A 14,596-nucleotide genomic window follows, 5' to 3' on the forward strand; every position below is an offset into this window, starting at 1 on the left:
TCACCCATTTTGATTGAAAACCAACACGATTTTCAATTAAAAATTTAATTGAATTTTGTCACGGAATCAATTAATTGTGTGATTGAATCAATTAAAAACGTGATTGATTTTTTACATAAAATTCAATCACAGTTTTAATTGAATCAATTAAAATTTTAATTAATTTCGCGACAAAAATCAATCAACTATTTGATTCATTCAATTAAATAATTAATTGAAATTGGCTATAAATTTCGATCAAAAAAATTATATATTGCGACCCCAAAATCGTATTTAGTTTTATTTGAAATAAAAGAAAATATGTGTTTCTTATAAAACATATTTAATATATTATTATTTTTTGAATTATGAAATAGACAAATAAATTTTGTTCTTGTCATTTGTGTTTTGTTCTAACATAACTTACAAATACAATTATTATAAATAACAAGTATAGGGTAAAAAAAAAACTATATAAATCATTCACTTCCTTATCATAATAACCATGTCAGCATGTTCCTTCTAATATGTAGATGCGCCTAGATTTCCAATAAATCAGCAGTCTGTAAGCTAAATAAGTTTTTCTGAAAAAAACAGAATAATTCGAATTTAATTTTGTTCAATTAAAAGTTAATTTTGTTAAACATTACCTGCATAGAATATCAAGTTCAATTCTTAGTTCCAGGTTGCAGATTTATAATCTTCTTTTGCAGTTGTACACCCAGAGAAGGAATATGATCACCTCAAACATGTTTTAAGAGCAAAATGTTATTTTTGGGTGGTGACCATGTAACATGTTTTTCGCACCCATGTTATTTTCTCGGAAATCATGTATCTGATTTCGGCAAGCAGGTTATATTTGACGAGAAAATACAATTTTAGTGACAAACATGTTACATGGTCACCATACAAAAATAACATTTTGCTCTTGAAACATGTTTGAGGTGATCATATTCCTTCTCTGGGTGTAGTCTTTTAGCATAAAAAGGTGTATTAAGGAGCTCGGTAATTTAATTTTAGTAACAATTCCTTTCCAAATCCACACATTGAAATCGTCTATTAAAATTTGAACCAATCAAAGACAAAAATAATGGGAAAGCAATGTAATATTTGGTATTATATTGATGATACTTTGCAAATTCTGGAAATAGAAAAAATTATAAATGGAAAATACATATTTTTATTATTTTCGGATAGTTTTCATATTTTTAAATCTAAAAGAAAGAACTTTTTACCATTACATAATTCAGCTCATTAGTTTATATACCAGATATACTGCTCTCTACTTGGGTTCAAACTGCAAAAGGCAGGTAAAACAAAAATGCAATTTAATGCCAATGCCACTTCGCAACTTCACGGTGAATCTTCCAACAAACACATACCGCTCTTGGTTTTAAGAAAACTAGGAGTGAAAAAAATTTATAATTTTGAAAGATCAATACGGTACCCACTTTTTTATTGCAAGCATATTCTTATATATTTGATAAAATGATGGAGTTGATGGGATTGATTGGTCAATTTCACGAAATAATATTGGTCACTAAAAGAAATGAATAAAAAATATATTATTTTAGTCCGTTTAATGTAAACAGGCTTCAATGGAAAACGGTATTCACATTTCACAATTTCTTACCTTTAATAAACGTAGATTGTTTTCCAATTTTACAATACCACAAAACACAAACACAGGTAATTTCAAATGCGTTCTCTCATATATTTTTTTCAAACCTTTACCACATGGCCGTTTGTTGTTGCACACTTTATTTATTTCAACCCTTTGCTATGATTTGTTGTTGCGTTCAAACTATTTATGCACACATTTTGAATGCAGCAGACAGAATGTCGCCAATCATGTTTTTCAATTTACGCGAAAAACAAAAACCCAACCGTTCGTTACGAGTTACTTCCACAGACTGATCTCTCCATCATACATTGTTGAATAAATACCTATTCTCTTGTTCTCTTTTCGCTCTTTCCATTTCTCAAAATTATTCAGTTTCAATCACAAAGGTGATTGGATCAATCACATGTGTAATTGGAAACGGAAAAAATTTCAATCACGTTTGTAATTAAAATTATTTCCGAATTGATTAACAAATTGATTGAATCAATTAATATTTTAATTGGAAACGTAACAAATATCAATCATTTTTTAATTGGTATTTATTCGGATTTGATTAAATAGTTAATTGAATCAATTAACATATTAATTGAATCCGTTTCCAAATTCAATTAAGTGTTTAATTGAAAAAAAATTGGTGATAATTTTTTGTGTGTATTTAAATGAAACACAAAAACTTAAAAAATTTTAGTAGTCAGGTACCTTACCTTATTAGAAAATAAACGAATGATTTATGGAATTGTTTTTGATTTCAGCTTAAAACCATGCATTGACTAAATTACAAGTGTAGCTTAACCAACAGACGAAAAGTATGGTTGTCAAATTTATTTGTGCAAAGCCCTATAGACTGCAAGACGGTTGGATGGAAAAGCCCTATAGACCTCAAGCCGGTTGGATGGCATTCAAGTCACATTCAAATGTGACTTTGGCAAAGGAAAAGTGATATGCTTGCAATTTTATATCGGCAAAGCCTACTATCAAAAACCTTTTTCGGGAGGTTCAAGGGTAGTTCACTTTGGGTTTTGTGAATAATTGTTTGATAGTTTTGCTGCAAGTAGAGGATGCTGATGAGGAATGCGGTAATTCCGAAACAGCTGTCCATCCAACCGTCTTGCGGTCTATAGGGCTTTGCCCAATTAAATTTGACAATCATACTTTTCCTCTGTTGGTTAAGCTACACTTGTAGTTTAGTCAATGCATGGTTTTAAGCTGAAATCAAAAACAACAATAATGATTGAAGAATAAACAAACAAAAATTCAAAAAAATTCTTAAAAATTTATGAAATCTTTTCTATAGCTATTCATAACGACACTTGATGGATCCCCATGATCTCCCTATTACTTGTTCCAGACTGATAAACATTTCCTGCTATATTTAAATCTCTTATTAAGTCCCTCGCACGAAATATTAAGTCCCACGCACGAAATAATTCTTTCCTCGCAAGCGAAATTTAGACAAATAAATATCGTTTCCCATTTGCTTTTCGCTGTAAGGAAGTTTGTTTGACTCTTTTTACAGGATATAAAAACAATTTCATAAAGAAAACTCAATAAAAAAGTCTTTTCTGTCTAATTGCATCTTCCCTTATATCCTTTCCACTTCCACGAGTTTTTTAGTTCTTAGAACTTTTTTTCTGTAATACAAACAATGTAGAAGAAATTATTCGATTTTATATTTTTTTTTCGTCTGGACGGAGAATCGAACCCCGGACCACACATTTTGTAAACCAACACACTATCCACTAGAATACGTAGCTGTTATTGTCATCAACAGACAATTATCGCTATAGCCATCAACGCACAAGCAGGCTCACTTAGACTATTCAGTCAATTGTGATACCACAGTGGTGAACTAACCTAAGTTCTCCCGATGAAAGGGGACATAGTTCTTATTCAAGAACCATACGTTTATAGAAACAAAATATGTGAATTAAGTACTCCGGGGTTCAAACTATTGCAGTATACTGGTAATGATGTAATTCGAGTCTGTATAATTGCTAAAAACGAGCTTAACTTGTTTCTGCTTCCTTCAATGTGCAATGCAGACACTGTCGTTGCCAATTTAGAAATAGCCAAATGCAAATATGGGGTATCTTCTGTCTACATGGGACATGGCAGGGAGATGCCTCCATGTGCCGTTAAGACCTTAGTTGAGGAGTCACTGAAAACAAAGACGAAACTCATTATGGGATGCGATGCGAATGAGCATCATAGTATATGGGGAAGTAGTGATACTAATGCAAGAGGAGAGTCGCTAATAGAGTTTATTTTGCGTACTAATCTGGTAGTCTGCAACAAGGGAGATGCCCCAACCTTTATCACTAAAAACAGGCAAGAGGTTTTGGACATCACCCTGGCCTCGCAAGAACTGAATGAAATGATATCTGAGTGGCAGGTTTTAAGTGAACATAGCTTCTCAGATCATCGCTACATCAGATTCAAATTTTTTGTTCATACCACCAAGACCACATTTCCGCCAAATGTTAGGAAAGCTGACTGGAATAGGTATAGGGAATCGTTCAATATGATGATACCGGAAATAACAGACACAAATATGAGAAATGTGCAAGATATCGACACGCAGTGGAGCGGATTACTAAGGCCACCAACATCTCACTGAAAGCTGCATGGCCTAGAGGGAAGCCAAGGGGGGGGAAATCGACCACCATGGTGGTCTACGGAATTAAGTAATATGATGAAATCCTGCAGGAAGCTCTTTAACAAGGCAAAGTCCACTAGAGCCCTTGCGGATTGGGACGCTTACAAGAAGAATCTGAGAGGATACAAGCGAGAACTGAGAAATGCTCAGCATAACTCTTGGAATGATTACTGCAGCAGTATTGGGAATACGTCCGAGGCTTCCTGATTACGGAAGGTTCTGGCATCCACCAACCCCGCTCTAGGTTTCACTAAAACATCGGAGGGCAATTGGACAACGTCCAGTGAGGAGACGCTGTAGGTACTATTGGACACACATTTTCCTGGAAATCAGACGGTTGAATCAGGTTCTGGCGGTGCCACAGTGGCTCAGCGGTCGTTTCCTATCGAGGAAATTGTATCGGAATCTAGAATAAGATGGGTGTTAAATAGCTTTGGACCATTCAAATCCCCCGGACCTGATGGAATTACTCCGGCGGAGTTACAAGCAGTGACTGACAAAATTATCCCCTGGTTGTCGGCGATATATAAAGGATGTATCAACTTATCATATATCCCAGGAAAGTGGAGGGAAACAAAAGTCGTTTTCATACCTAAAGCGGGAAAAGCCTCTCACTCGAGGGCGAAGGATTTCCGACCAATCAGCTTATCCTCATTCCTACTTAAGACTCTGGAGAGGATGATAGATATTTATCTTAGAACTAGCATCGATTCAAGTTTGTTCTCGAAACGACAGCATGTATACTCGAAGGGTAGGTCTACTGAGACCGCATTACATGAACTAGTCAGCTTTATTGAAAGCTCAATATCTGTCAAAGAATACACAATCGTGGCGTTTCTAGACATCGAAGGGGCGTTCAATAATGTCCATCCGAGCTCAATATTAAATGGACTGACAACTCTGAATGTTGATCCATGTATACTTAGGCTATTAGACGAACTTCTAATGAAGAGACGTATTTCAGCCACACTAGGACAAGCAAACATACAAAGGTATGTGAACAGAGGCACTCCCCAAGGAGGAGTTCTATCACCTCTTCTTTGGAATGTTGCTATAAATAACCTTATGGTTACCCTAGAAAACAAAGGATAAAAGTGGTGGCATACGGATATGATGTGGCTCTAGCAGTCAGGGGAAAATTCCCATCCACAATCACAGATATTATTCAGAGGGCCCTCCGGATGACTGAGAAATGGGCGAAAGACAATGGTCTTGGGGTAAATCCTGCAAAGACAGAACTAGTCATGTACTGCAAAGATCGAAAAACTCCCACGGTTAGGCCCATTTCCTTAGGGGGTATTGAAATTCCCTTTAGGGAGTGTGCAAAATACCTTGGCGTTATTTTGGATAGGAAGCTGAGTTTTAGGCTTAATATTGAAGAAAGGGCAAGGAAAGCAACGGTAGCTTTATACTCGTGCAAAAAGGCAATAGGGAAAAAGTGGGGACTAAAACCAAAAATTGTACATTGGCTATACACGACAGTGGTTAGACCTATAATGCTCTATGGTGTTGTAGTCTGGTGGCCGGCACTTCACCAGCCAAAAAGTTTAGACAAAGTTCAGCGTATGGCGTGTTTGTGTATCTCAGGCGCATTCAGCAAGACAGGAACAAATTCCCTTAATGTCATGCTGCATCTATTGCCTTTAGACATTTTGGCCAAACAATCAGCTGCAACAACGGCTGTGCGGTTGCGCGAGCTATCGCTGTGGTCGGAAAAAGTTACGGTCACAGTTCGGTCCTCAAAATAATGCCAGATGTGCCTAACGTAGTGGATTACACCCTGGCAAAACCACTTTTCGACAAAAAGTTTGAAACTCTAATTCCCAATAGTGAGGCGTGGTGTACACAGATCCCGGGGAATAAAAGATATAGATTTCTATACTGATGGCTCCAAATTAAATGGACAAGTGGGGTTTGGAGTATATTCTAAAGATCTGGATATTCGAATAGCGAAAAGATTACCTAATCACTGTAGTATTTTTCAGGCTGAAATATTGGCAATAAGAGAGGTGGCGAATTGGCTGAGAAGTAATTTCCAAAAAATGTGGACATTAATGTATACTCTGACAGTCAACCTGCAATAAAATCCTTGGACTCTGTGTTCCTCAACTCGAAAACGGCCATCGACTGCCGCAAATCTCTCAATGAGATGGCTGAGCAGTACAATATTCACCTAATATAGGTGCCTGGCCATAGGAAAATACCGGGGAACTGCGTAGCGGATGAGTTGGCAAGGCTAGAGACTACCTTACATATTCCAGGGGAACTAGAATCTGTTGGTATGCCCCTGGCTACCTGCAAGCTCATGCTGCGTGAGAAGGCTGTTATGATGTCAAATGATCGATGGGAGAATTGCAAGGGCTGTAACGACACCAAGCAAATATGGCCCCATTTAAACTTAAACCGCACACTAGATATGCTAGTGTTCTCGAGACGTCAGATATCACTCCTGATATCTGCTATAACGGGCCGCTGCCTGATAAGCTATTTTGCAAAAACTATAGGCGCGAAGTATAAAGACTATTGTATGAGCTGTCATGATGCGGAGGAAAAGGAATAAATTAAACACCTCTTGTGTGAGTGTCCTGCATTTTGTGTAAAGCGCAAACAACTTTTAGGAGCATATAGCTTGAGATTACTGGCGTTACGTTAACTTAAGCAGTCTGCTAATGTTTTTGGAACAATCTGGTTGGTTCAACAAAGAAAAATAATCAAGAAGGTTCAGCGGTTAAAACTAGAAGTTCCCATATGTAATAGGTACTTTTAGTTAATGTGGTATCACAATGGACTGAACAGTCTAAGTGAGCCTGAATCTTAATCGGGCTGCCACTTTAACCTAAATCCGCAATTATGAATCGACTTCCATAATATTTTCTTTGCCAGATAGTACTCGTAATCCCATATAAAAAGTCGATTTCTGTTGATTTTCAAACATATGGATTTTATATCTAAAATAATGTACTTATTATTTTGGATAAAAAATCGATTTCCTACACGCAAATTTTCAATTTTTATATGACCCCGTACTTTTTCCAAAAAGAAAAAAATCTACACGTCGTGTTTTTAGAGGATTTCTCTTTTGACGGCGTTTGTGTGTATTCCCATGATAATTAAAGTTCACAGATTTGTTTGAATTTTCAAGGATACGGTATAAAAAACCATGGGATGAAATTTGAGTTCTTAACTTTTTGTGCCAGTAAATGGACTTTCCGTGGCCCTACTCTTTAGAAGGGTTCTACGGTTTATTTTTTGTTTGTTTGATAACTTCACGAACGAAAGTTTTAATTGAAAGTGATCCAGCGATAAAACTGGGTAACCTCATTGTCACTTACCTCATCTACTTTTATATGGACTCATACCACTTTCTGAACAAACAACCTGAGAAAAAATAATGTGTTTTAAAAGTCACTACAAATTAACTGATTTGCGAGAGTACTACTCTCCAAATGTTGTGTTCGCTCGAAGAAGTTAACCACTGTATATTACGAGGGCTTTATCTTCAGCCTTAACTTTCTAAAAATAACCGGTGATCAATCCACCAATAAATTGAAATGGGAAATATCTTCACATCCTTTGGATTTTTTCAAAAGGATTGTATTATTAACTAATCCTTTGATATATTCTGTGGATTGACTGAAAGTAAATGCAATATTTCATAACAAATAATCCCTTAGTTTTTAAAAATCGAAGATGGAGCAGCGAAGCTGGCCTGGTTCGGCTAGTATATTATATATAGGCGGTTTAATTTAAACCACCTAAATATGTACGTAATGTGGTTTTTATCTAATTTTTAACAAGACCAGTCAGTTGTATCTCGGTCTTCATATAGTTTAGTTAAAATTTCCCCAATATTGTATGTCTAACGTACACAAATGATCTAGAAAAGAGAAAAATCTGTATCCACAAATGAAGCATCAAGATTTACTAACAAAATAGTTTGGACTTTCCTAAAATTTATATATTTGATTAAAAATGTGTCCATCTTGAAGTTCACTAAAGAAAGTTTTAGAATTTAGAACTCCAATTTCTGTCTTTAAAATACGATATTATTTGTAATAAGTAACAAAAATAATTAAACAATTAGCCTACATTTTCTTTCCTGGGGAGTTCACTTTTTTGAGTTGAGTCACATACATTTTAGTTTTAAAATCCGAACTAATTGAATTAAATATAACAAAGCTGAGTTCTTTTTTATTTTATTTCTTATAGACTAATTCTCACATAAAAACGACATAAAATGTCTTCATATATAAGTCTGGCATTGGCAGCCCATGGCCCTCCAAGTATACTGGAGCCATTGGCGCCTTCATTTCGGACGACAACTACTACTACTACAACGACGACGCCAGCACCAACACAATCACTCCATGTTACTATTACGTCTGATATCTTGGACAATATTACCGCTGTAGTTCTATTTGGAAATGAGTCTGTTACCGGTCTACAAACGAATCTGACGACTATTTTGGAATCTCGAGGTCCGCGATATTCGTTATCATCTATGATTCTCATGGGTGTTATTGCCGGAATTCTTAGTTTATTAACGGTTGTAGGTAACGTCATGGTGATGATATCCTTCAAAATCGACAAACAGCTCCAAACGATAAGCAATTACTTTCTGTTCTCGTTGGCCATTGCTGATTTTGCAATCGGTCTGATATCAATGCCATTATTTGCCGCCTCTACGATCGTTGGTTATTGGCCACTTGGTCCTCACATTTGTGACACGTGGCTGGCCTTAGATTATTTGGCTTCAAATGCGTCGGTACTCAATCTCCTCATCATTAGCTTCGATCGATACTTCAGCGTTACAAGACCACTAACCTATCGTGCCAAAAGGACTACAAATAGAGCTGCTTGTATGATAGCCGCTGCATGGGGTATTAGTTTGATATTATGGCCACCTTGGATTTACAGCTGGCCTTATATTGAAGGTAAACGTACCGTACCCCAGGACGAGTGCTACATTCAATTCATTGAGACGAATCAGTACATTACATTTCTGACTGCTTTAGCCGCATTTTATTTCCCAGTCACTATTATGTGTTTCCTCTACTATCGGATTTGGAAGGAGACTAAGAAACGGCAAAAGGATTTACCAAACTTACAAGCTGGTAAGAAGGATTCATCCAAGCGGTCTAACTCGAGGTATGTTGGGATCATATGTAATACCGAAATATTTGATAGAACTTGAAAATTTTCTTGAAATTATTATCTATCATAAGTGATGAAAACACAGTTATTAACCATACTGGAGGCATGTTGTCCATATCACAACTTGGTGAACATGATGCATGGAGGCGGCCCAGATCAGAGTCATCTGCCGATGCCGACAGTGTTTATATGCCCAATATGATAATAGATTCGAGTTACCAAGGAATTCATTCCCGAAAATCAAGCGTACGTAAACATGTACATATGTGTGATAAGCGAAATACAGATATCTCTTTTCATATCTTATATCAGATAAAAAGCATTCATAAACCGAAAAACACATATCCTTGCTTTGGTAGCGTAAAGGAGTGGTGCATTGCGTGGTGGCATTCTGGAAGAGACGATTCCGATGAATATCCGTACGAACATGAAGAACCATCAGATATAGGGTAAGTAGCCAATTGTATAAGCAATGGTGCAGGTCAAAACTTTTTTGTTCGCCTTCGAAATTGACTTTGAAAACCCAGGGAAAAATGTATCTAAAACTGAAAATCTGGAAAAAGATCTGTAGCGACAATAAATATTTCATCCAGGTTGATATGTTGATATCATCGGTAAATGGCGTTAACAGCACAAAACCAAGCAAGCGAGTAGTTACATAAAGAAAAACTAAAGCTTTTTTTGAAGTCAGTTAAAAAAATAAAAATAGTCGATATTCGCAAAAGTTTTAACCACAAGAAATCCTTTTATCGATATATATGATTTCAAAATCGAAAAATTTGTCCAGATATCGATGGCGAATCGAAACATACCCCGTATCTTAAGAAACCGTTAAGTGACGGGAACTGTCTACACGTAGTAACTATCTGCACTTTTTAGCGATGTATATTATTTCAAACTCGAACAACGCTATCAAATACAGCGCTGATTTCAATACGACAACCTTTTTAACTTTTTGTCTAGATATCGATGTCGAAATATAGACACCCCGTATTTTGGTTAGGTTAAAGTGGCAGCCCGATTTAGTTTCAGGCTCCATTGTGATACCATATTAACTAAAAGTACCAATAAAATATGAACACTTTTAGTTTTAACCGCTGAACCTTCTCGATTATTTTCGTCTTTCAAACCAACCAGATTTTTCCAAAAACATTAGCAGACTGCTTAAGTTAACGTTTTCCAGTAATCTAAAGCTGTATGCCCCTAAAAATCACTTACACCTTACACAAAATGCAGGACACTCACACAAGAGGTGTTTAATTGATTCCTTTTCCTCGGCATCATGACAGTGCATACAGTAGTCACTATACTTCGCGCCAATAGTTTTTGCAAAATCCCCTATCAGGCAGCGACCCGTTATAGCAGATACCACGTCTGGAGAATACTAGCATATCTAGTGTGCGGTTTAAGTTTAAATGGAGCCATACTTGCTTGGTGTCGTTGCAACCCTTGCAATTATCCCATTGAACATTTGCCATAATAACAGCCACCCATTTTAGGTGTATATTGTACTGCTCAGCCATCTCGTTGAGAGAATTAAGCTTAGAGTTCAGCTTCCTGTCCAAAGTAAGGCCAAGGTATTTTCCACACTCAGCAAATGGAAGGATATGGGCTTAACCGGGAGAATTTTGCGTTCTTTGCAGTACATGACTAGTTCTTTCTTTGCAAGATTTACCCCAAGACCAATCTCTTTCGCCCATCTCCCAGTCATCCGGAGGTCTCTTTGTATAATATCTCTAATTGTGGATGGGCATTTTCCCCTGACTACTAGAGCCACATCAGCTGCATATGCCATATTTATCCTTTCTTTATAGCAACATTCTAAAGAGGAAATGATAGTACTCCTCCTTGGGGAGTACCTCCGTTTGCTTGTCCTAGTGTGGCTGAAATAAGTCGCTTCGTTAAAAGTTGGTCTAATAGCCTAAGTACTCCTTATTCAACATCCAGAGTTGTCAATCATTTCATACCGAGCTCGATGTATAGAAAAGTCACAATTGTGATTTCATTGACAGATAATGAGCTTTCAATAAAGCTGACTAGTTCATGCAATGCGGTCTCAGTAGACCTACCCTTCGAGTAAGTATGTTGTCGTTTCAAGAGCAATCTTGAATCGATGCTAGTTCTTAGATAAATATCTATCATCCTCTCCAGACTCTTAAGAAGGAATGAGGACAAGCTGATTGGTCGGAAATCTTTCGCACTGCTTTAGGTATGAAAACGACTTTTGTTTCCCTCCACTTTTCTGGAATATATGCTAAGTTGATACATCCTTTATATATCACCGACACCAAGGTATAATTCTGTCAGTCACTGTTTGTAACTCCGCCGGAGTAATTATATCAGGTCCGGGGGATTAGAATGGCCCAAAACTATTTAAAGCCCATTTTATTCTAGATTCCGATAAAACTTTCTCGATATGAAATGACCCGTGAGCCTCTGTTACACAGCCAGAAAATTGTGCAACCGTCGGATTTCCACGAAAATGTGTGTCCAATAGTACCTCCAGCGTCTCCTCTCTGGACATTGTCAAGTTGTCCTCCGATGTTTTAATGAAACCTGTATAAAATATGAAATGACCGCTGAGCCTCTGTTGCACCGCCAGAATATTGTGCAACCGTCGGATTTCCACGAAAATGTTTGTCCAATAGTACCTCCAGCGTCTCCTCTCTGGACATTGTCAAGTTGTCCTCCGATGTTTTAATGAAACCTGTAGCGAAGTTAGAGGATGCTAGGTTAGGTGGCAGCCCGATGTATCAGGCTCACTTAGACTATTCAGTCCATGGATGTTACTATCTTCGTAGTCTAGAATCCTCGAACGTATTCCCAAAACTGCTACCAATCATTCCAAGAGTTATGAGGGTTCACAAGAGGAACCCATCTACATTGTACAAGAATATATGTCGAAAGGCAGCTTATTGGATTATCTACGCGAATGTGATGGACGCTATCTACACTTTGAATATCTCATTTATATAGCAACACAAGTAGCATCGGGAATGGAAGTTCAGTTCTCGCTTATTTCCTCGATTTTTCCCCCATGGCTTTCCTCTAGAGCATACAGCTTTCCGTGAGATGTTGAAGGCCTTTGAAATTCGCTCCACGGTTTGGTTTTGGTCTCTGGTATCATCATATTGAACGTATCCCTATACCTATTCCAATCAGCTTTCCTCACATTTTGCGAAAATATGGCCTTTGATTTACGAACAGCCAATTTGAAACTGATGTTGCGATGCCCTGAGAAGCTACAACCAACCCTCAGTTCAGCTTTATTAAGGTTTGACCCTGTCTGCAGTTTTTATGTCTCTTTCGGCTTCGCAAGGAGATTTTTTCACTTTTGACTAACGGAGGCTTGTCCGATTCGGAATCCTTTGGTTGTTCGGTTCATATGTATATCACGAAAGCCATTCTTATACGTCCTTGGGTCTGGGTTGATGTGGTAGCGACTCAATTTTCAATATAAACACTGCATGTCGTCTTGGTCCGTTCACCTCATCCAAACGACCAACCTTCCAATCGGAAGATTTGGGTTACATTCCTCTAGTCTGTTTAATATTGACTCAGGATCAAGAGGGATGCCGTAATGTCTTTTTTTCTCGACTAACTCCAAAGCGGGTCCTTCCAAAACTTTACCAATTAGCATCAAGGCAGCTTTAAAGCAACCCATAGACCTTTGGTCCGCAAATGCGATTAACTTAAATGGTCCTTGGTACCATCCAGCATCTTGCCGTCAAGGACATGGTCCGGCAAACTTTTTTAGCACCTCTCAATTTCCATTTTTGCTTTGGAACCATGCTCGTTTCCTTTTTCCCGCTTCAAGAATTCATTCGCCGCAGAGTTGCTAAGTGTACCACAATACTTGAAATTCGTAATAAGTACTTATTACGATAATTAAATTGATGCGATATTAAAACACACGTCCGTTCATTTCGACGGATTCGCGTATCTTGAGAAACCGTTAAGTGACATGAGCTGTCTACACGATGTAACTGTCTACACCAATGCGAAAAGTGGGTTTTGGTGTGTACTCCAACGAATTGGAAATTATAATCGCGAAGAGATGACTTAATCACTTTAGTGCTTTCATACTGAAATATTACCAATAAAAGATGTGGCTAAGAAGGAATGTTGCAAGACATGTTGGCATAAGTATTTATATACTCAGACAGTGAAACTGTAATAACATCCTTGCTCTATGTGTTCCTCAACTTGAAAACGGCAATGCCTGGTAGACTGGTTTGCAAAAACTATGGGAACGAAGCAGGGATCTGGACCGGCCGATTATTTCCACTCCGCTCCGAGAAAAAATCCGCTCCCTTTCAAATAAAACAAGAAAGATACCCTTAAGGAAGCTGCGTTTTGATATTTTGTACATTGAACCTTGTGCTCAATATATGGGACCTATTTCAAATTCTGATCCCATGTTGAATACATTTTGCACACCTTCAAAAAATAGCTTCTCTAACAGAACATAGATATTGCCGGCACATTATTATGTTTGTTTTATGTGAACATATTATATGTTTGGAAGCATTTTGAGACAAAAAATTGTATATGCTTGTAAGCATTTTCTCCCAAAGAAGATTGTGATAAAATTAATTTGTGGCTAATTGCATCTTCCCTCATATCTTTCTCACTTCCACGGAGAATCGAACTGCGTACCATACAGTTTGTAAGTCAACGCACTACCCACATTTTTCATATGTTTGGTTGTAAAATTTATATGTTTGGAGCTCAAATTTTTTAACACAATATTTTTGAGTGCAAGCCTATAATGTTCATAAACTCTCATAACATGTTTGTTAATATGTTAGAATATATTATGTTTGGGACATAAAATTTCTGTAAATATAATATGTTTTGATGCAAACATATATTAATTTAGAAATAGCCTATAAACATATATGCGTTTAGAAAGAGAGACGTAGAGAGTATGCTCCCAGTAAAAGAATGGATGTTACTAATTGGCGCCTTAAAAATATATATACACTAGCGTAACCCGGCCCACTTCGCTGCGCCTCCCGAGGCATATTTTCGTTAACTTAGTCAACAATATCCTTCGATCTGAAAACTTATTCGAAAATATTTGAACTCTTTTAAAGAGAAGGGCCAGGGGAAGTCTGGCACAAAAACTGAAGTACTGATTAATTACTCCATGGTTTCCACACACGTGTCCCGTACATTTA

The 14,596-nt window shown here is 37.2% G+C and overlaps 1 protein-coding gene across 1 annotated transcript in view; it reads left to right on the top strand.

Annotated features, from left to right (window-relative positions):
* Positions 1-14,596, top strand: part of mAChR-A (muscarinic Acetylcholine Receptor, A-type) — a 77,386-nt gene that overhangs the window by 17,140 nt on the left and 45,650 nt on the right. The window contains exons 2-4 of the mRNA XM_075310780.1: positions 8,469-9,407; positions 9,485-9,659; positions 9,726-9,862. Coding sequence (XP_075166895.1) covers positions 8,497-9,407; positions 9,485-9,659; positions 9,726-9,862 — 1,223 coding nt within the window. The 5' untranslated portion in view covers positions 8,469-8,496. The remainder of the gene's footprint in view (positions 1-8,468; positions 9,408-9,484; positions 9,660-9,725; positions 9,863-14,596) is intronic.

Source organism: Haematobia irritans, chromosome 5 (genome assembly GCF_050003625.1).
Source record: "Haematobia irritans isolate KBUSLIRL chromosome 5, ASM5000362v1, whole genome shotgun sequence".
In the NCBI taxonomy this organism is placed as follows: Eukaryota; Metazoa; Arthropoda; class Insecta; order Diptera; family Muscidae; genus Haematobia; species Haematobia irritans.